Source organism: Haliotis rubra, unplaced genomic scaffold (genome assembly GCF_003918875.1).
Source record: "Haliotis rubra isolate DU_JTF1 unplaced genomic scaffold, ASM391887v1 Scf11, whole genome shotgun sequence".
In the NCBI taxonomy this organism is placed as follows: Eukaryota; Metazoa; Mollusca; class Gastropoda; order Lepetellida; family Haliotidae; genus Haliotis; species Haliotis rubra.
In genome coordinates this window covers 470,748-493,777 of record NW_025765003.1, presented here as the reverse complement: position 1 = coordinate 493,777, position 23,030 = coordinate 470,748, and the positions used below count along the sequence as shown (strand labels likewise).

The 23,030-nt window shown below is 37.5% G+C and overlaps 1 protein-coding gene across 1 annotated transcript in view; it reads right to left on the bottom strand.

The window, feature by feature from the left end:
- Window positions 1-23,030, bottom strand: part of LOC124284125 (zinc finger and BTB domain-containing protein 24-like) — a 201,917-nt gene that overhangs the window by 120,451 nt on the left and 58,436 nt on the right. Inside the window, exon 5 of the mRNA XM_046720186.1 lies at window positions 11,665-11,752. Coding sequence (XP_046576142.1) covers window positions 11,703-11,752 — 50 coding nt within the window. The 3' untranslated portion in view covers window positions 11,665-11,702. The remainder of the gene's footprint in view (window positions 1-11,664; window positions 11,753-23,030) is intronic.

Genomic DNA, 23,030 nt, shown 5'->3' with positions numbered 1-23,030 from the left:
CCACGAAATATTAGCAGTGTTATTGAAGAAATGAGAACATTTCACGGCAAAAGAGCAGTGCGATGATTATGTGCAAATCACTGTGGAGAGTTGCGCTATAAGCCCGTGGTGTCAAACACACGGCACTAAATCAAAATTCCATTAGAACACTCACCAACAAAAATCATCCTGAAAAAATTATTATTTGAAAATGGAAAAATAAGGAAAAGCTTTTTGACTGAAGTGTTACCTCTAATCGAACACTGCCATGGATGGAAAATGAAATTGGCGAGAAAAGCGTTAATTTTCCAATAGTTCCTCTGGGACGAGTAAGCTGGGTTGTATGACGTTCCATGGACAATGTGGCAAGATAGTATTATCTGACAAAATGGTGAAACATTTCATGTCATAAGACTGGCAACCTTTAGACATTATCTCCCTTTCGTGTAGCCGCTTTTGGAAGTACCGTCTATTTATGTGTGCTCAGCATTAAAAGACGTGAACATAGGCTTGTGTTTTTGTTTGTAGCCGAAGTGCCGTCGGTGCCGTCGGTGATCGCACTCCTAGTTTGCAATGAAGCCCTGCCTCTGATGGGAAGTTAATTCATAAATTGATGACATGTTCTGGGGGCACTAAGTGACAAACCTCCATGACACTAATTGACATATTCATACTTCGCACCCTCGCCCAGCGTAAAAATTAAATTAACCCGATGCATGAGCCCTCCTAATGATTGCTTCATCTGTTAAATTTTGTAAAAAATGTGAATTGGAAGTGTCACCCCCATTGTCGGGCGTTCCTGTATGCATGAATTCTCCACAATAGACACACAGCCTCCAGGCCCCTCAAAAAACTTGCAGCCATGGCCGTAACAACAAAGTAGTGTCACTAATATAATTTAGTATGTGCTTAGGCCAGAGAGGCGAATATGTCTTCCTAATTCAATACACAAAAATTGATGCATAATTTATAAATAATTGGAAAGGCATCGGCAGTGCTGGCTAAAACGAGCAGAAATATTGAATTTCCAAGTTGCAATTACCACTTTACCTATGATAAATTGAAGGATGGAACACCATGATAGAGGCCAGACTCGGGTCAAGGCAGATTTACACACTTCATCTGCAACATCGGCCAAACATCGACTGCTTCGTTAGTCGTGAGCTCTCACCCATACATACGATCGCTGGACCTGCAGTTTACGATGCCAACACTGGTCCACATTTTCATTATAATCACTGAGAAGCCTCAAAAATACCACAAGGCTTCTTTCGATATTGGGTCCATAATAGAAACCATGCCTTTAGCTGTGACATTTTTCAGCAAGAAACAACTAACGAAATTTGCTTGATGGTTCCGATGTAATCGTTGGGTGTTTTTTTTTCCCTCGTGCTTTGTTTCAGTTCATGTCAATCCTCTGAAGAATAAATCATCGATGCAATCTTATTGAATAAGGCTGACAATTTTTCACAATTTTACGTTTTTATATTTAACATGAAATCTGGGCTATCTGATGTTCCTGCAGACGTGGTATGGAGGCAGATGACATCAGAAATGCCAAAATGAGGCTTTGTTTTCGTCAGAGCTGTTAAGGCGGGACCAAGATGGATGGCCAAGAAGCAAGGGCCAATTGAGTTATGGAGCCATAAATCATGTTTAGCGTTATTCACGTGATAAAACATATTCTAACATTAGTTTGCGTGCCTGTTTCTCTATGACGAGACAGACAAGTGAAGGTTCCTGATAGATCAAGAATTTAGCGACATTAGTGATAGCTGTCATGTTAGAACATGAGCGTTCAGTTGTAGACCAAACACATCTCAGGAGAACATCGCATACCCTCTCCATGTCCTATCTGAATGATGAATTACCATGCTAGAACGTACACATATATATGCTACTTGATCACCACTAGCTCTAGGTACAGGTGTTTGTTTCCTGAGGCCTAAACATTGTCCTCATATTTCAAAGTGAACACAAATAATTGTATGTTTACATCTGCATTTGACAAAATGTCCTTTGATGTCAAAGTGAATACATTCAAAGTTAGGGTATGCAATATCATTTTAGCGATCTCTGTATGTCAATTTGAAGGTATGTTAGTGTATGCAATATTGTATTAGCGATCTCAGTATATCAATGTGAAGGAACGTTAGTGTATGCAATATTGTTTTAGCGATCTCAGTATATCAATGTGAAGGTACGTTAGTGTATGCAATATTGTTTTAGCGATCTCTGTATGTCAATGTGAAGGTATGTTAGTTTATGCAATATTGTTTTAGCGATCTCTGTATGTCAATGTGAAGGCATGTTAGTTTATGCAATAGTGTTTTAGCGAGCTCTGTATGTCAAAGTTAAGGTATGCTAGTGTATGCAATATTGACTTAGCGATCTCTGTATGTCAAAGTGGAAGTATGATAGTGTATGCAATATTGTATTAGCGATCTCTGTATGTCAATGTGAAGGTACGTTAGTTTATGCAATATTGTATTAGCGATCTCTGTATGTCAATGTGAAGGTACGTTAGTTTATGCAATATTGTATTAGCGATCTCTGTATGTCAATGTGAAGGTATGTTAGTTTATGCAATATTGTTTTAGCGATCTCTGTATGTCAATGTGAAGGTATGTTAGTGTATGCAATATTGTTTTAGCGATCTCTGTATGTCAAAGTGAAGGTATGTTAGTGTATGCAATATTGTTTTAGCGATCTCTGTATGTCAATGTGAAGGTATGTTAGTTGTCAAAGTATGTATGATATTGTTTGTATTAGCGATCTCTGTATGTCAAAGTGAAGGTATGTTAGTTTATGCAATATTGTTTTAGCGATCTCTGTATGTCAAAGTGAAGGTATGTTAGTGTATGCAATATTGTTTTAGCAATCTCTGTATGTCAATGTGAAGGTATGTTAGTTTATGCAATATTGTTTTAGCGATCTCTGTATGTCAAAGTGAAGGCATGTTAGTTTATGCAATATTGTTTTAGCGATCTCTGTATGTCAATGTGAAGGTATGTTAGTGTATGCAATATTGTTTTAGCGATCTCTGTATGTCAAAGTGAAGGTATGTTAGTGTATGCAATATTGTATTAGCGATCTCTGTATGTCAATGTGAAGGTATGTTAGTTTATGCAATATTGTTTTAGCAATCTCTGTATGTCAAAGTGAAGGTATGTTAGTGTATGCAATATTGTTTTAGCGATCTCTGTATGTCAAAGTGGAAGTATGATAGTGTATGCAATATTGTTTTAGCGATCTCTGTATGTCAAAGTGGAAGTATGATAGTGTATGCAATATTGTTTTAGTGAGCTCTGTATGTCAAAGTTAAGGTATATGAGTGTGTGCAATATTGTTTTAGCGATCTCTGTATGTCATAGTGGAAGTATGTTAGTTTATGCAATATTGTATTAGCGATCTCTGTATGTCAATGTGAAGGTATGTTAGTGTGTGCAATATCATTTTAGCAATCTCTCTGTATGTCAATGTGAAGGTATGTCAGTTTATGCAATATTGTATTAGCGATCTCTTTGTGTGTGAAAGTGAAGGTATATTAGTGCACATGTTAGTGTGTGCAATATCATTTTAGCAATCTCTCTGTATGTCAATGTGAAGGTATGTCAGTTTATGCAATATTGTATTAGCGATCTCTTTGTGTGTGAAAGTGAAGGTATATTAGAGCAAGCATTGTTGTTTTAGCAATCACTCTATCTGTCAAAGTGCAGGAATATAATTGCAATCCTCAAAATGACCATTATCACTTTCATCAACATCATCATCGACATCATTGACAGCATCAGCACCACTGACATCAGACAGAATCACCTTCAGCAACAACATCACCGACATCATCATCAACATCAGCACCTCGAAATAAGCATCATCGACACCATCAGCATCATTGGAATCGTCTGCGTCATTATCACCTACCATTATAGCCTCACCAGAATACTCATCATCATTTCCACCAATAATCATAATAATCATCATCATCATCATCATAACCATCATCCACACAGCCACTGGTTGTTGTAGTTACAATCACATACTATTCTCAATCACCCAAAATAACGGCATACCCATACACCTACTGTATGAATCTGTCTCGGAGAGTCAACCATTTATCCAGTCAACCTTCAACCAGAGACAAATATCACAAAACATGGAAGCACTTGCTACATCTCCGCTCCAAAGTCGGCCTGATGCTCCACCACTAAAATACAGGCCATAACGAGCAATTAAAATAAAGCTCTTTTTGTTTTTTGTCTCGCAATCTAACACCAGATTTGGTTAAGTCACCGGATGCTACTGTCTGGTTGGGGAGATCGATACCAACACTTTATGTAGAAAAACATTCCCGAATCAAAGAGAAGCTCCAAATTAGGACTGAAGCTCTTGTTTCATGTCAATGCTTGTCTGGAGAAACAATTTTCAACTAATTTACATACTGAACTTCTATACTTACACATTCAGAGTCACTGTATATGTTGATTCTGAATATGTATTGGAATGAAAAATGTGTCATTCTAAATTTGATAATATATGTAATATACATGTGCCATTTTAAATATCACATCTTGAGGAGAACATGACATCATTTCTATCGGTGTTTCAAAATGTTGTTTCATACATACAGCATGGAAATGCATGCAAATACTTTCACAAATTTCACGGCCTGTAATTGTAGATTTTTTTATGGAAATGGATCAAGAAATGGTTCCAGTTGTATATAATTATACGTCCATTCATAAACATATATTTTGTATGCGGCAAAAAGGGGGATATACTCCCAAATTTTATCTCCCCTCCATTCCATCATGATGAGCATTATAAATAAAACAACATTTGGCCATTTTTCTGGTTAACATATGGATTAATGGATACTACTTTACAGGGTTGTTCACAAATGTATTTCTTTAACTGGATTAATCACAATTTATCATCATCATCATCATCATATGCTCATCTATCAAAATGTCACTACAAACTACTTGTTAAGCGCAAAAATGAAGACAGCCCTAGAACATACCCTGGTAATGTCAATAAATTCAAGATTGACAGAACACAAAATAATCATTGAAACGGTCCCTCAATTTAACCACAAACAATAGAGACAGTATGTCTCAATACATCATTTTTTCAACACTCTAAGGGCTATTTCCCCAAGAACTGTTTACACCTATGCTCCATCAAGGCACTTCTAACAACAGGTAAACTAATATCATGAAAAAAAAACCCACTTCTACGTAAAAACTCCAATATTTCCCCTCATTGGGGGACAAGAACCACAGAGGAAGTTTATTTGATATCCTGTTGCTGAGATGGGTCTCCTCCTCTACATTCACACTCAAAAATTTTAAGACATTGCAACTTTGAACTTACAAACTACCAGAAATAATAGCAGTTCATTTTACTGTTGACCTCAAATATTGAATTGAGGTCCGCTGAGACAATGGGCTAGTAGTATTCAATAGGGCTAAGCTTTACAATCGAGACACAGGACATTGTCAAACAATCGGGGCTCACAATTCCCTTTCAATATCGCCATTAATTACCATTGTTTGTGTTAACACAACCGATCACTTGCTCCATTACGAATTTTTGCATCTTTTGGAATGCAGTAATGTGACATTGTATGTAAGGTGTTTTTTTCATAATTGTTTAATCAGGTGTTTGAATGACATTTAGAAGTGATACACAAGAGGAAGAGAGTTTTTTATGGATGTCAACTTCTTTATTATGAGGAACACAACGTTTCGGAGTATATCATTACTCCTTCATCAGGTGACCATCAGGTGATGAAGGCGTAAGTATATACTCCCGAAATGTTGTGTTGCTCATAGTAAAGAAGATGACATCCACAAAACTCTCTTCCTAACTGTTTAATGATAAGACTGACTGACTGACTGACTGAGATGGGTTTTACTTTTAGCAATATTCCAGCAACATCACGGCGGGGGACACCAGAAATGGGCTTCACACATTGTACCCATTAATGATAAGAAAATAACTGTATATATAATTGAAATAAAAAACATTTAATTCTAAAATATTTTCCAAGTGATTTTTCAAATTATTATATCCAATTTTTCACGATTTATTATTTTCCTATCACTATTCAATCGTAATTCATCAAAACATGTTCATGATATGAACTTTTCATGTAGACTCTATTATTATAGTAAGGATTTTGTATCTTCTATTTACAATGGCAATATTAATTGAAACAAAAACTTTAAATTTTAAATATTTAAGCATAAATTTCATCAGTAAGTCATTTGTTACATTGAGCCATCTTTAAAACAGTCAGTGCTCCCCAAAACAAACAAGCCACAACCTGCTGGTTAAGTTTACAACACAGTGATGAGTGCTGAAGGAAGAAAGTGATTCTGACACCAATTTCATTAATTATCACCTAACGAGCATAAATCAAAATGTCCATTTATCAACAAGAAACTTTCAGAATGTTGAAAACTGGCTTTCCGAATTAGTCCCAAACAGTACCCTTGGGTTTAAAGTGATGGCAATTTGAAATTCTAAAACAGCCTGACCGAAATTTGACAGTGAAATTAACCCTGGCAAACAGCGAGGATTAGCGTTGGTATTCCCTGGTCATAAGCACCTTCATCTTGGTGTACAGGCCGCCCATACACCCACTATTTGCCTCACTACAAGTCATTTAGTTTGTCAATGTACATACAGATAGAACCTTAATTTCTCTTCCGACAACCTTTTAATATATATTCCCTCGAGGGGGAAACTTGGATGATGCAGCTAATTGTCAAATCAATGCACGAATCACACAACATCTGTAGCTAAAACTAACGGCAGCAAAACAGTCCACTTTAATTGCTGCCTATTTGGTTTGTCTTTGAAGTAAGCGACCTGGTGTGGCTTGTAGGAGACTTCTGATGCCTGTCCATTTCTTAGTTTTCATTATATCGCACAGTATAATTAATTCCTGCAAGACAAGGAGCTCCTTTAATTGACTTTTATAATTAAAGGAAAAGCAAATCTGTGGCTCTCGAAAAACCATCAATAAATGTCATTTCAAATAACATGACCTTTTCTTATTTGGAAAATAACAGATTATTTATTAACCCTGCATTTGCAGTTAATTTATATTCACATTATTTTCTTTACAGTTGAAATTCAGAAATAAATGGTACTGATGTTATTTGATGTTTAATGAATACATTTCCATTTTTATGTCAGTATATAGCAAATGACTATTTGTCATATTTCAGAAAATGAACACATTTTTCAAAAAGACAATGACAGTTCTGGTAATAAGATATGAACGTATGATTCCATCAAACATGTTCATATCATTACTTATATATTCAAATGACACCTAGAAAAATATGATTATTTTGCTGTAAATGTTATCATCCTGTAAAACATCTGTAATGTTTGGGCTGACTCTTAATGTCAAGTTCATATAATGATGTAGCTGATTTAAGGGAGATGCTAAGGTTGGTCCTTGTCCCAAGTCTTCAGAAAAAGGGACTAATAATTTCCTTCAGTGCCAGATACAACATATTGTTTTATTTTTCTTTAGCAATTATAATAAATGAATATTACATATAAATTTATATGAATATTAAGAGAGATATAGGGAGAAATATGAAAGTGAATATCAACATTGTCAGAATAATTAGCTATTTATTCAACAGTTAGTTTGATTGCTTTTTCTGTTTAAGAGTCAATTTTAATATTTTATTTCAATATAGCAGTAACTGACACAATAACTCATCTTTCATTATGAATAAACCCTATTGTTTGTTTCCCTCTCACTATGAATATTATTTAATGACATTGCTGAAACATATAAATATTATATTTCATAAAACATACTCTTAATTATTTTATGTCATGATAAGCAATCACAAGTAAATATGAATATCAACTAACCATCGTACATAATGGTGACAACATAATGGTTATAACATAACAGTTATAATATAACAGTTATAACACCCATGATGCAGTTCTGCTCACCACGTCAGTACGTGACTGGTCCGGCAACAAGCTAGGATTCACATCTTCAATCTGGCCCAGTTTCATCCTTGATAAGTTTGTAACTTCATCACTAGTAGAATGTGAAAGATACTATGACTGGGAGATGGCCTGTGCGTTAATGTTATCTACAAAGTTGGAACAAGACTGTTTTCAGAAATTATTGACTTGACTACCATCAGACACAATGTATGAACAACCTTCACATGATAGCATTCAATGTACAGGGAACAGCTAATGGAATGAACGTAGTGAGATGTGTTTTATGAAATAGTTCCTTTTCAGAGTTAATCATCCAATATATACCTACATCAATAACTTACGTGATCTCAGGATGCATCTAAATTTTAGATAACAGTTTGACGATTATAATTCCAATCAGAATGATTACTTTTAAATAACATATTTCATGATTTGTTTGAGTGGCATTCTAGAAGTTGGTGATATAGAGATGAACAGACTTTATGGATGATCAACTTCTTTATTTCCACAATAGTGCCGTATAGATTCTTATACCATTCCCCCATATGCTTGAAAATGGTATAAGAATCTATACCACAATGTCACTATTGTGGAAATAAAGAAGTTGATTATCCATAAAGTTTTGTCATCTCAACATATTTCATGTTTCAAAATTGTATGTATTTATATTTAAATTTCATCACTCCTCAACTGTGTAATACTATAGTGATGTGTCCATTCAAGATGTGTTTGGAGCTTGTAGTGGTACATTGACAGATTCAACAGATAGTAGTATATTTATGTGGGTGCTTGTTGAAAAGGTCAAGCAAATGTCAGCCCCTCAGTCAGGTGTGTGTCCTAACTCCCTGCTTGTTAGAGTGAGTGAGTTCCTTTCTGCAGCAGCAGTCACATCACTCCATCGTCATACAAACAACTACGACGGTACAAGCACATTTTAACACCTACACTCAGTACACACGTCTATTCAAAGACAAATTACACTCACATACTTTTTATAATACCACATGACTGTAAATTTTATTTTGCAAAATATACACATATTGGTGTGTGATTGGCTTGTATTAAAAAATGAAGATTAAATTGAAACACAAATTCAAATTTGGCTAAGAAATTGGATCATGGTTGTATGTATAGGAATTTGGATGGAAAAGTTGTGACTCTCATGGCTTTCAGTTTTAACCTCTTACACATTAAAACAACTTCATCCTACAATTATCAACTTGATGAGTGCTTCGTTGTTTATGTAGCCAGGTAGAATACAGATGAGTCTGTAAAATATTTAGTCTGAGGTTTTGCATTTGTTTACATAGAACAGAATAGAATTCTATCTTGATATTAAATGCTGAATACAATTCTTGCCTAATTATGCAGATAAATATAAGATACAAGCATGAACATATATATAATCGATTAATGAATGAATATAAGATAAGATATATAATTCATGATTGTAATTTTTATATTATCATAATACAAACAGACATTAAATATTTTATTATTATGGATGATTTATCATACAATTTCTGTGTTTACAATTATGAATATTTTTTTAACTATTAGCATGCATCTAGCATGATGTACATTTACTACACGTTTCCAATAACAACCAGCTGTATCTGCAATCATAATACTATTTTCATGACGACTTATTAAATAAGTACATATACATTTCTATGTTCGTAACAAGACTGTCAATTTATTTTCAATTTTTCAATTTTGTCAGTATAATTACTTTTCTTTGAGTACATTCAGTGTTTTCATTACAATAAACATCAATAAACAATCTATCCTAATCCTGCTATTTCAGGAATGTTTCACCTCAGAATGTTTTCCTGTGTTAAGTCAAGTTGAGTGTTACTCTTGTCTTCACATTTGTTTTGATGAATTTAACCTGTAAAGTGGATGATATCATACACACTCTACACAGATCATATCCCCCTGGACACTACTGTTATTAAATATTAATGATAAATCATAATTCACGATAAAAATATTAAATATAGTTTTATTTCCATCATGATTGTCTTATAACCCTTTTACCTGACAATGGATGAATCTTACATCTTATTTATTTGACATAATGATATTTAAATTTATGCATTTATCTTACATTTTCCTTACATTTATGTTAATATCTCATATCTTATCTGCATAATTATGCAAGAAATGTATATCACATATATAATCATATAATAATCTTTTTCTGTGTAACAAAATGCAAGAACTCTGTATATAATTTGAATATTTCTGCATGATCCTCTACATTATCCATATAAATATGAAAGAATATAGGTATAATTATGAAAGAAACAGATTTCCGTTCATAATTTTACAGGAAAAAGGGTTGAAGATCATTATGCAAGATATATGGATGGTGTTAATCTGATATAATTTATAAACACCATTTTGTATGGGTTTTCACGATGAGCATTTGATAATCAAGTCTATTGTGAGGTTTGATGAAGCATGCATATATTTATATGGAAACAAAAACTAATCTATACCAAATCTTGTGGTAAGGCTATTGCTAATGTATGGCTGAATTAAACCCCAAAAGAGTATTAAAACAATATATGGGAAATGGAAATGATTATTATGATCACCCACAAATGTTTACCATTTTATTTTGTGTCACTGAAGAGGGTTATCAACGTGAGCAAAAGCTATAAATATTTTACACAATCGAAAAACTAGCTGAAATCAGTAAAAAGGTCCACTCTGATTTGATCGATTTGTGTAATGTAAAACCTTTATAAGTTAGTATGTATGGGTTATTGAACAATTATGTTCCAATAAATAATATAAATTGGAAATAATATACACTGGCTACATATAATGGCAGTATAGAATGTTATACTGCAGGTGCAATATACGAAAGTTGTCAATAATTCATGAGATAATTTCCTAGTGGAGAGGCTATCTGCGCTGACAATGTGTCCCATAGCGTTTGTAATTCTTATCATGCAGCGTCCAGACCCTACACAATACAGTCATCACAATGATACCTAATTGTGTATCATGTCGAAAGTTTTCTTCTCAATGTACAACTGCAGGCTAGATTTACACTGATACAAATCAGTTATCATTACCAATATCCTATCCTCTTGTCACAGGTATAATCAAATTAATCACAAGTATATCAAATATTCAAAAAAGTTATTAATAATTTTAAAATTTCATTTAAATCTTATAAACCAAATCATCTTTCATTTTAGTTATCTCTGTGCATCTCTCAAATTACTGCTTTCTGTTATTAATATGAAATTATTTTTAACAAAATAACAGAACATAATAATTATATGAAATTCATGTTTAAAGTCTTGTTAGAAATAATTAAATATCCATCATCATTTGAGAAACATGTGACTTACATCCGAGACACGTTTGTCAAAATGTCGCTGTCGAAATAATACAAAGCTTTTCATTCCAGGATTATTATAACCAAATATAACGATTTATGACCAAACTGAATAATCATTGTCCAAATATGGTTTCATGAATTTGAACACACTTTCAAATTTGAACTGGAGATTGTCAGCAAGCCTTTTTTGAATCCCCATCAGTGCTCCTGACTGACCATCTCTTGCAGGCCTCGGGAATGTGCTTGCCTGATATCATACAACATTGGCATCTGAGTAAACTCTGAAATTGACAGGATGGAATGTAAGATGTGGAAGTGGAATTTCCTACCTGAAAGCTGTGGAGAATCATGAAAATACTCCATCTTTTCAGCCTGAGTTCCCTTCCAATCTCTGGTATTGAAGCAGAGGCGACATCTCTTCAAAAACAAGAAATTCCTTGAATTAGCTGAGGTGCATTTAAACATTTGATCGAGTCCGATACCCTCTTTCAATACTCCACACATACAAAGAGGATCAAGATGACCGCATTTATTTCAACAGATATATCTATTCAGTCATGTGTTAAGTTGTTATATCTCATTATTTTAGATGTAATATGAATATTCTTTATTAATGTAATAAAATTATAATCTGATAAAATCATAAAGAATTTTGACAATGCCTATAGTTATGTATTCAGAATTAGAAAAAGTTACTCTTAATATCACATGACATATAAAAATGAGTCAAAAGCTGATATTTTATATTTTGAAAGAACACAATTTATTTGGTGTTGTTCATGAGCACTACTAGTAAAGGGAGGTAACTCCCATTAAGCTATGCTCAGGTATGTTTACATCTCAAGTCAGCTGGTTCTTTGTAATCAATACCGGATTTAAAAAAACAAATTCTCACATCATTGCTTTTACAATCAGGAATCTGATATTTCTTCACCTTTTTCCGTTTGATTGGAATATTAAAAATAGTTACATTAAATGCCTGGTCTTAAATGTTAATGTTAGTTTTCATGGTAAAATATTTCTCTTTAGTATTAATTCAGATTACAATAGTTTAAAGTTATTTTAACCATATTTGCTTGCTAAAAAAATATTCCAAATGTGTTAACCCTCACTCATTTTGCCCATGCAGATTCAGTTTAAAACCGATCTTCAGCAACGTATGCTGGTTGTAACAGGAGATCAATGGATAAGGTGGACTTTGTTGGTGCATGCCATCAATCTCAGTTGTCTAGATTGATGCTCATGATGTCAATCACTGGATTGTATGGTCCAGATTTGATTATTGACAGAACTATTCAAATAACTTAGTTAAGTTAAACAAGCCAAACTCATTCACGCAGTAGACAATTACAATCTCTGCTTTTGAATCATTAGCCTAAGCATGACATTTGACCTTACCTTCAGCTGAGGTTTCCCATTGAGAGTGTTCTTCTGGGAAACCCTTCTCATTCCCTCACTCCATCACAAATCCACACACCTACCCCTCCCGTATAATATATGACCAGTCCCTAGGACCCATGTGGGGAATTGACAGGGTTTCACATTGTACCCATTTGGGAAATTGACAGGGTTTCACATTTCACCATGTGGGGAATTGACAGGGTTTCACATCGTACCCATGTGGGGAATTGACAGGGTTTGGCATTGTACCCATGTGGGGAATTGACAGGGTTTCACATTGTACCCATGTGGGGAATTGACAGGGTTTCACATTGTACCCATGTGGGAAATTGACAGGGTTTCACATTGTACCCATGGGGAATTGACAGGGGGCATTGTTGACAGGGTTTCACATTGTACCCATGTGGGGGGAATTGACAGGGTTTCACATTGTACCCATGTGGGGAATTGACAGGGTTTCACATTGTACCCATGTGGGGAATTGACAGGGTTTCACATTGTACCCATGTGGGAAATTGACAGGGTTTCACATTGTACCCATGTGGGGAATTGACAGGGTTTCACATTGTACCCATGTGGGGAATTGACAGGGTTTCACATTGTACTCATGTGGGGAATTGACAGGGTTTCACATTGTACCCATGTGGGAGGTCAACATGGCTTTACATTGTACCCATGTGGGGAATTGACAGGGTTTCACATTGTACCCATGTGGGAGGTCAACATGGCTTTACATTGTACCCATGTGGGGAATTGACAGGGTTTCACATTGTACCCATGTGGGAGGTCAACATGGCTTTACATTGTACCCATGTGGGGAATTGACAGGGTTTCACATTGTACCCATGTGGGAGGTCAACATGGCTTTACACTGTACTATTTCTATCAACTGTTGTGATGAGTTGTAACCCCAGAACATAGATACAATGTGAAGTACATTCCTAGTTTCCAAGAGGCACCATATTGGTCAATACCAACATACCAAACCAATCTCATTTTCTCCCTCCAGCCAATAGGTGGACCATCCCCACCCCAACCCCCGTCCCAGTCACCATGTATGTCAGTTACTCTGACAGAAGCCAGTGAGGACCATCAACTGGAAAATGTCACTAAGCAGATACACAATGATCACTTTAACTCGACATGTTAAAGTCTAGTCTACCGAGGCTCAGACGAATTTGCACTCTTAGAATTTTATCCCTTTTGTCAACTTATATCTAATCTGTCACACAGACCCTGATACAAATATATCCAAGAAAGCCCATGCAAGACTAGAATATGTGGCAAGTCTAGAGTTCCACAGTTTCAGGATTAATTAAGAAAGTATCTGGATTCCTTTATATCATATTTTATTTTTATAATTTAGGAACAGTTTTTTCTGTAAAATATGTTCATTTCAGTGACAAGATATTAGTCTAATTCAAATCTTGTGGAGGATTCTACAGAAACAACATCTCAATTTCAACATGTGTTTCTGATTTTCAGTTGTTTTGAAATTTGTCCAGAAATCTTATTTCAAAATAATGGCTAAAATAGATATTTTGTCCATTTTGTGATACAAAAGACAAAATCAATTACTGCTTACATGGTTATTATTTTCTTACAAATAAATTATTTGATAAAGGTTAACATTTATAATTAAACTAGATCAATTTTAAAAATAAATCTATCAAATCAGTAAAATCTATCTTTTAACATTTTTATCATTGTGTTTAGATACCAAGGAACCTCCAACCATTAATCAAAGTTAAAACACTAGCAGCTTCTTGCCACAAAAACATGACATAAAACCAGTCAAACTATTCAACCTATAAATGTTCTCTTTGAAAAAAAAGCTGACTTTGAAAATGTTAGCGTGGCATGCTTACATCACCATTAATCAGGGAAGGACCCCCACTTACAAATCTTAAAAAGAGTCTGCGAGCTAATACATCTTCCATTGACATGTTTCAGTTTTAATTCAACCACAGTCAAATATCAAAAGATTAGCAAGATTATTTGTGACCCGAATTTATAAAACAATGGCATATAAAAAGATATATTGAAGTAGATTAATGGAGCTGTAAAATCTTTTAAAAAAAGTTTTCATTCATTTTCTCAAATCATTTGTCATGATCATGACGTTGATAACATATCTGTCTTACACATTTTTCACCTTTTCTCGATCTTCATTTACCATACATATTTTTTCCAGTTGAAAAAAAAAAGCATAATGTCAAAAAAATAAATGCCTCCAAACTTTTTAAAACCGATCTACACCCAAGCACATTTACGATGTCATCGACATCCCTGAACTTTTTAATAAAACTTAATCTCCAAGGGGAAACTAAAGGCGGTGAATAAAAAAATCACAAAGCCAAAATGTACATCAATTTACTGATACTTTTAGCCTGAAACATCAAAGTCGAACCTCTCTGCCAAAAAAGTTTCAAACTCGCAGAATTGATTGGTGACACATTGGATGCCAGTGAGCAAAACTCAGTTATGCCGCAAGCAGGGGACGAATTAATAACCAACGCTATTCATCTCCGACTAGGAATGGCGGAAAGAAATTTATTTTGGCTATGCTCAGGCCAGGCCAATTCCAATTTCATTACAGCATAAAGTCCAGTTATCCCTACCAGTCCTCAACACTTTTATCATTAGTCATTAATTCATTCAGCCAAAACTGAGCGGGATCATTTTCTCGCGAAAAATAGTGTGATTTCTTTAGAAGCGTCCATTTGCCGTCTCGAATCCATCATCTAGGCTTCCTCAAGACATTGGTTTTGGAGCCCCCCCAAATGCCTTCTCATGCTCTCGCATTGACGCTATGATGCCGTGCATACATGCCATAATCAACAGCGCATTCAAAATTGAATGAAAGATGATCCGTACGTCGGCAATATTTAAGAAACGGCATTAGATATCTTCTGAAGAAAGAGTCCTCGGATAGCAGAGAGAGACTGCTTGAATTATGCATAAAATCAGGAAGTCAGATGGACCTGGGATGAATAATAGGACACCTTCCCTTTCTTCCCCGACAAATTCTCTCTATTTGAGTGATATTGAGCTTAAACTAATTACGCTGCCCCCTCCAATACAAAGGACGCGCATTTCCGTGACCTGTCTGGCCTCCTCTATTCTACAAATTGATTTTCAGTGCACAACGATATGAATATGAGCCAAAATATCAGTGATAAATATCAAGCCGTTCTCAAATTGATTTAGGCCTGACATTAGTGTCAAAGGGCCTATTCCCATGTTGGGGCGGCCATGCGAGATAATTTTTTTGCAAAGTCGCAGGGACTATTACATTGTGATGAACGAGTTGTATGCACACACATCATTAAATGTATTTAACCTCGCCCCCAACTGACGGAGGCAAATAGCTTGCCTGGCACTGAAGCATGCGTATAACTCAGGGCCAATCTCTCATCTGTGCATCATAGCCCTTGCCACAGATCATATCGTTTTGGAATGTGTGAATGATAGAGAGAGCGGCAAAGACGAACATATGCAGGGACTCGCGAAAATATGATTACTGTCACGTCAATCCCACGATGCCCCAGGCAGGCCCAGCTGCCATGACAAGGATGGAGCAGCGCCTCTCTGTGTCAGAAAAACTCTTCGGCAGATAAACCAGGACAATAAAAAGCTAACCTCTTGACAGCTACAATTGATAACTGTAGCTATTTTTCAAAACTTACAATTCAATGTTAGAAAATGATGACATATGAAATTTCAAGAAGTCAAGTTTCCAAAGAAAAGGGATATTTTTATCGCATATTTCAACGATTTCTAAAAGGAATAAATAACATTGTGGATCAAAATGTGCAAAACATCTGCTTGGGATTATTTTTTTTCTTCATTTCACCATTACCTTGCTTAAAAACATTTTCCGGGCAATTATTAAAGGACTAACTCATTGTATTGTTCATATGAGCCAATGGAGAGAATTTGAAAAAAAAAAGATTTTGTAAAAATATTCAACACTGATCAAATGTTTAGAGTTTTTTAATCATGTGTGATGAAAATAGGCTTTCTGAAGAAACTTCAGATTGAAAAGCCATACTCTTTAAAGTAGAACTATTTTTCATGGAATATACATTTTAAACAATTTCTTTGGAACTGCTACCATATTTACCATACTGAGCACCCTGCACCATTATGTGACACAAGAAATGCCTCAACCGATCTGTAGGCATGATGTAGTACAAAGATGAAATGTTTCCATGGGAACCTGCATTTTCTTGTGTATATTAAAGATGTTTTTTACAGAAAACACAACACTGTGGTAAGAATCTATAATTGCCTAGTAACTGTTGTTTAACAAGTCTCTGTTTTATCAAAGTTTGGACTGACATTAGTTTATTCCATTCAGTCTCTGACAAAAAATAACTTGATGTGTCCCTCTTGGGCTTCTTGCACTTTTTATGACAAATAATATAGACACTTATCTTGCCTCACACCATAAATGTCGTTTTTTCATTGGCTGAGCGCTCTTCTATTATTTTCAATGTACCCGGCTTACAAGTGAGTAACATTTTCTATGTACCCCGCTGGGAATGCCGAACACATTTGGTACTTTGTAGTAATAATTCTTTATCTCGAATAACACTGAATCATGTATGATGTACGAAAATTACCGATGGAAGGGAGATAACTCTAAATTTGTTTTTCTTGTTGTCTTGTCGTCTGATATCCGTGCTTCAAACCGTTCAAAATTACCATTGAGGTGTTCTGTAAGATAAATACGTTGTTCACTGGTCCCTCAGGGCCCATGAGTTGATGTTCCCTTGATGTTTTTTCATGTTCCCCACGCCCTTCGGGCTCAGGGAACATAAACAAATATCGAGGGTACATCAGCCCATGTCCCCCTCGAGACCATTGAACAACTTATAATGTCACATTTATGAAAGTTTAATGACAGAAGCATAAAAGATCACCTATGTATGGTAGGGTTAGGGTTAGGGTTAAGGTTAGGTTAGTTCAGGCACAATTTGAAAGGGTTAATTCAGATGTCTATGCTTATATGATACCATGTTTTTACATGGATTTCACTTGTGCGTCCTGCTGTGTACATGGGTTTCCCCAATGTGTCCTACTGTACACATGGGTTTCCCCAGTGTGTCCTACTGTGTACATGGGTTTCCCCAGTGTGTCCTACTGTGTACATGGGTTTCTCCACTGTGTCCTACTGTGTACATGGGTTTCCCCAGTGTGTCCTACTGTGTACATGGGTTTCCCCAGTGTGTCCTACTGTGTACATGGGTTTCCCCAGTGTGTCCTACTGTGTACAAGGGTTTCCCCAGTGTGTCCTACTGTGTACATGGGTTTCCCCAGTGTGTCCTACTGTGTACATGGGTTTCCCCAGTGTGTCCTACTGTGTACAAGGGTTTCCCCAGTGTGTCCTACTGTGTACATGGGTTTCCCCAGTGTGTCCTACTGTGTACATGGGTTTCTCCAGAGTCTCCTACAGTGTACATGGGTTTCCCCAGTGTGTCATACTGTGTACATGGGTTTCCCCACTGTGTCCTACTGTGTACATGGGTTTTCCCAGTGTGTCCCTCTTTGTACATGGGTTTCCCGAGTGTGTCCTACAGCACACATGGGTTTCATCAAAGCAGTACATGTCTTGGAACTGCATCACTGTGGGCTCCCCTTACAATGAACTGACAAATCAGGACATCACTAAAATACTGTTCGAAGTATCAAAAACACAAGTTGCTTACCAAATTAGTAAAGGTTATAAGGATAACCCCTGGCAACTTTTTTGAAAGAAAGATACAAAATGTCTGCATAAATTAGGAAGATGACAACATTTAACATTTACACAGTTTTGAAAACAAAGGTAGACCCAAAGAGTGGTGGTGGTGTAGTGGTTAAAGCGTTTGATCATCACACTGAAGACCTGGGTTTGATTCCCTGTATCGGTACAATGAACCCTATTTCAGGTGATATTGCTGGCCTATTGCTAAAAGCAGCATAAAACCCATCTCACTCCATCCGATACAAAGAATGCATGTCATTTTATCCATATATGCATTCAAACCCTGACCTAAATTGCAACAACCAAGCACACATTCTGCTGGGCTACCACTATTCAATGGTTGGAGCTTGGCAATCATCACAGTTAAGACTGACTGACTGAGTTTGGTTTTACGCCGCTTTTAGCAATATTCCAGCAACATCACGGCGGGGGACACCAGAAATGGGCTTCACACATTGTACCCATGTGGGGATTCGAACCCAGGTCTTTGGCATGACAGCCAACGCTTTAACCACTAGGCTACCCCACCGCCCCCACAGTTAAGAACATGAACTGAAAACACTTAAGAAACCGAGTTATAGATATGTGTATGTAACAAATTGAGTTCATGTCACGTCGCCACAAGCATACTCCTCAGGGAGTTGAGATTGTTGAGTCTTCATGTTACGTTTCCTTTTTCCAGGTCACACTGCCAGACATGAATGCTGACTAATTGGCCTGCGCCAGTACATACTGAAGCTATGCCATTCACTGTTGTTTTTCTGTCAATACAATACAGTGTTCTGGGACAGAACGTGTCATTTATAAAACCTTTAGCTCCTGTATGTAAGACAAACATCATTCTACCATTACTAACAAGCAAGTATTTCTTCCACAACTAAACACTTCAAACAAACAAGCGTAGCCTTGTACCATTTGATTCCATATCTAATTCAAAAGTTAAATTACAGAATTTAAAAATGTGTTTTTCATTCATATATTATTTGTTTGTGGGAAAATAGATTGTCCACATGACAAATATAATGAGTATATGTGAATGGGCAATGTCAACAATGTTACTGGCAAAAAATCTGAATAGGTTGTAAACAATGTCTTACATATAAAGGTGAAAGAGTGCAAATCTGATAATACAAGCCCTCGTATCTCACCTACCCATACCTCCCATCCTCTCTCACCTACCCATCCCTCCCATCCTCTCTCACCTACCCATCCCTCCCATCCTCTCTCACCTACCTGATCCCTCCCATTATCTCTCACCTACCTGATCCCTCCCATTATCTCTCACCTACCCATCCCTCCCATCCTCTCACCTACCCATCCCCTCCCATTATCGCCACCTACCTGATCCCTCCCATTATCTCTCACCTACCCATCCCTCCCATCCTCTCTCACCTACCATCCCTCCCATTATCGCTCACCTACCTGATCCCTCCCATTATCTCTCACCTACCCATCCCTCCCATCCTCTCTCACCTACCCATCCCTCCCATTATCGCTCACCTACCTGATCCCCTCCCATTATCTCTCACCTACCCATCCCTCCCATCCTCTCTCACCTACCTGATCCTCCCATTATCTCTCACCTACCCATCCCTCCCATCCTCTCTCACCTACCCATCCCTCCCATTATCTCTCACCTACCTGATCCCTCCCATTATCTCTCACCTACCCATCCCTCCCATCCTCTCTCACCTACCTGATCCCTCCCATTATCAGCTCACCTACCTGATCCCTCCCATCCTCTCTCACCCATCCCCTCCCATCCCTCTCTCACCTACCTGATCCCTCCCATCCCTCTCACCTACCCATCCCTCCCATCCTCTCTCACCTACCCATCCCTCCCATCCTCTCTCACCTACCCATCCCTCCCATCCTCTCTCACCTACCTGATCCCTCCATCCTCTCTCACCTACCCATCCCTCCCATCCTCTCTCACCTACCCATCCCTCCCATCCTCTCTCACCTACCCATCCCTCCATCCTCTCTCACCTTCCCACCCATCCATCCATCCATTCCATCCTCTCCCATCTACCATCCCTCCCATCCCTCTCTCTCACCTACCTGATCCCTCCCATCCTCTCTCACCTACCTGATCCTTCCCATCTTCTCTCACCTACCTGATCCCTCCCATCCTCTCTCACCTACCTGATCCCTCCCATCCCTCCCATCTTCTCTCACCTACCTGATCCCTCCCATCCCTCTCTCACCTACCTGATCCCTCCTATCCTCTCTCACCTACCTGATCCCTCCCATCCTCTCTCACCTACCTGATCCCTCCCATCCTCTCACCTACCTGATCCCTCCCATCCTCTCTCATCATCTACCCATCCCCTCCTATCCTCTCTCACCTACCTGATCCCTCCCATCCTCTCTCACCTACCTGATCCCTCCCATCCCTCCCATCTTCTCTCACCTACCTGATCCCTCCCATCCTCTCTCACCTACCTGATCCTTCCCATCCTCTCTCACCTACCTGATCCCTCCCATCCTCTCTCACCTACCCATCCCTCCATCCCATTCTCTCTCACCTACCCATCCCTCCCATCCTCTCTCACCTACCTGATCCCTCCCATCCTCTCTCACCTACCTGATCCCTCCCATCCTCTCTCACCTACCCATCCATCCATCCCATCCTCTTTCACCTACCCATCCATCCATCAACTCCCCCATTACCCCTCCCCATGCAGACTGCAGCAGCAACTCAGTGGTGGTGTAAGTGATAACGATCTCCGCATCACGACAGCAGGGCTGTAGCTACAGGTATACACACCATGATGTGTTGGGCAGAGAAAACAAGCCCTAGTATCAAGCTCAATAGCTCAGGTTAATGCTGAAAATACAACAGACATTCCTCTCCACATGGAGGTAACATGAACCAAATTCATTCGAGAGAAGCCTATCCTATCACCGGATATAAGTCAAGACGGATTATATCAAGCACATGCCGGCAAATGATGGACTGTTAGCATTATTTGTAATAATTGTCAAAGTTATAGAGCAGTGTTAGCATTGGTTACACAAGCGAACAGAAGATGGGTTTCCAGGGAAATCCTAAATTAAACAAAACCCACGATGCGCACTAAATAAAAATGTCAGATGCACGTGTATGGAGTCAGCATCTCGCTCTCCATCTTGGTGGGCCCTGCTTTCTCTGAACCATCGTTAAACGGCATTTGAAGCACAAGGACCTATCTGCCATAATAATTTACATTTACATGAATGCTCAATTGCAAGGAGTAAATGGACTGCCAATGTTTCTGAAGCTGCTCATACGGGCAGCCATTTCAAAGGCATTCCCCTGTAACATCTGGTAATGGCGGTATTCTGTTATATCATTTCTGGTGAAGCTTTTCCCCCCACTTGACAAAACGTCTACTTTGAGTGTAGGAATGGGTAGAACTACAGGGGCTGTGATGATCACTAATTAAATTGCCGTCTCTCATCAGTGCCATCTCTCCAACAAGGTGAGGCTTAAAAGTGAACATTTTAACAGATGTAACTCCCTCAGCAGAGAGATGGCAAGTCTATTTTTATTGTAGAGAAATAGGTCTTTGTCAAATTTGAGTCAGTCAGTGATTTACGAGTCTCTGGCATGAAGTTGAAACAGGCACGCTACAATTAATACTTCACACCAGGAAGTTTGGTGGATAGTTTTTAACTAAGTGATAAACAAATATGCAGATGAGCTGGTTGTATTTAAATGGCACACGATGCTCATGACATCACTGTCCAGACAGTCGTGACAATATCGGCATGGTCTGGTATCGTCACCATGACACTCAATGCTAAGTACAGGCATGACACTGTATCCACATGACATGTATCAATGTTATGACTGTCATGACAATATCAGCATGGTCTGGTATCGTCACCATGACACTCAATGCTAAGTACAGGCATGACAATATTAGCATGACATTGTATCCACATGACATGTATCAATGTTATGTCTGTCATGACAATAACAGCATGACACTGTATCAACATGACATGTATCAATGTTATGTCTGTCATGACAATAACAGCATGACACTGTATCAACATGACATGTATCAATGTTATGTCTGTCATGACAATAACAGCATGACACTGTATCAACATGACAAGCATCAATGTTATGTCTGTCATGACAATAACAGCATGACATTGTATCAACATGACAAGCATCAATGTTATGACTGTCATGACAATAACAGCATGACACTGTATCAACATGACAAGCATCAATGTTTTGACTGTCATGACAATAACAGCATGACATCCCAAAACAGTAGACCCTGTCGGGTATCAGTAGATGATTATATAAAGTTGTTCTACAGACTAGCCACATCATCCCAAAACAGTAGACCCTGTCGGGTATCAGTAGATGATTATATAAAGTTGTTCTACAGACTAGACAAGCCCACGACATCCCAAAACAGTAGACGCTGTCGGGTATCAGTAAATGATTATATGCAAATACACTTTTCAGTTATAATACATGAACCTGGAAACTGAAGAATTCTGGTAAGTGCAGCATTAGTATCAACAGCTGTGTTCTCC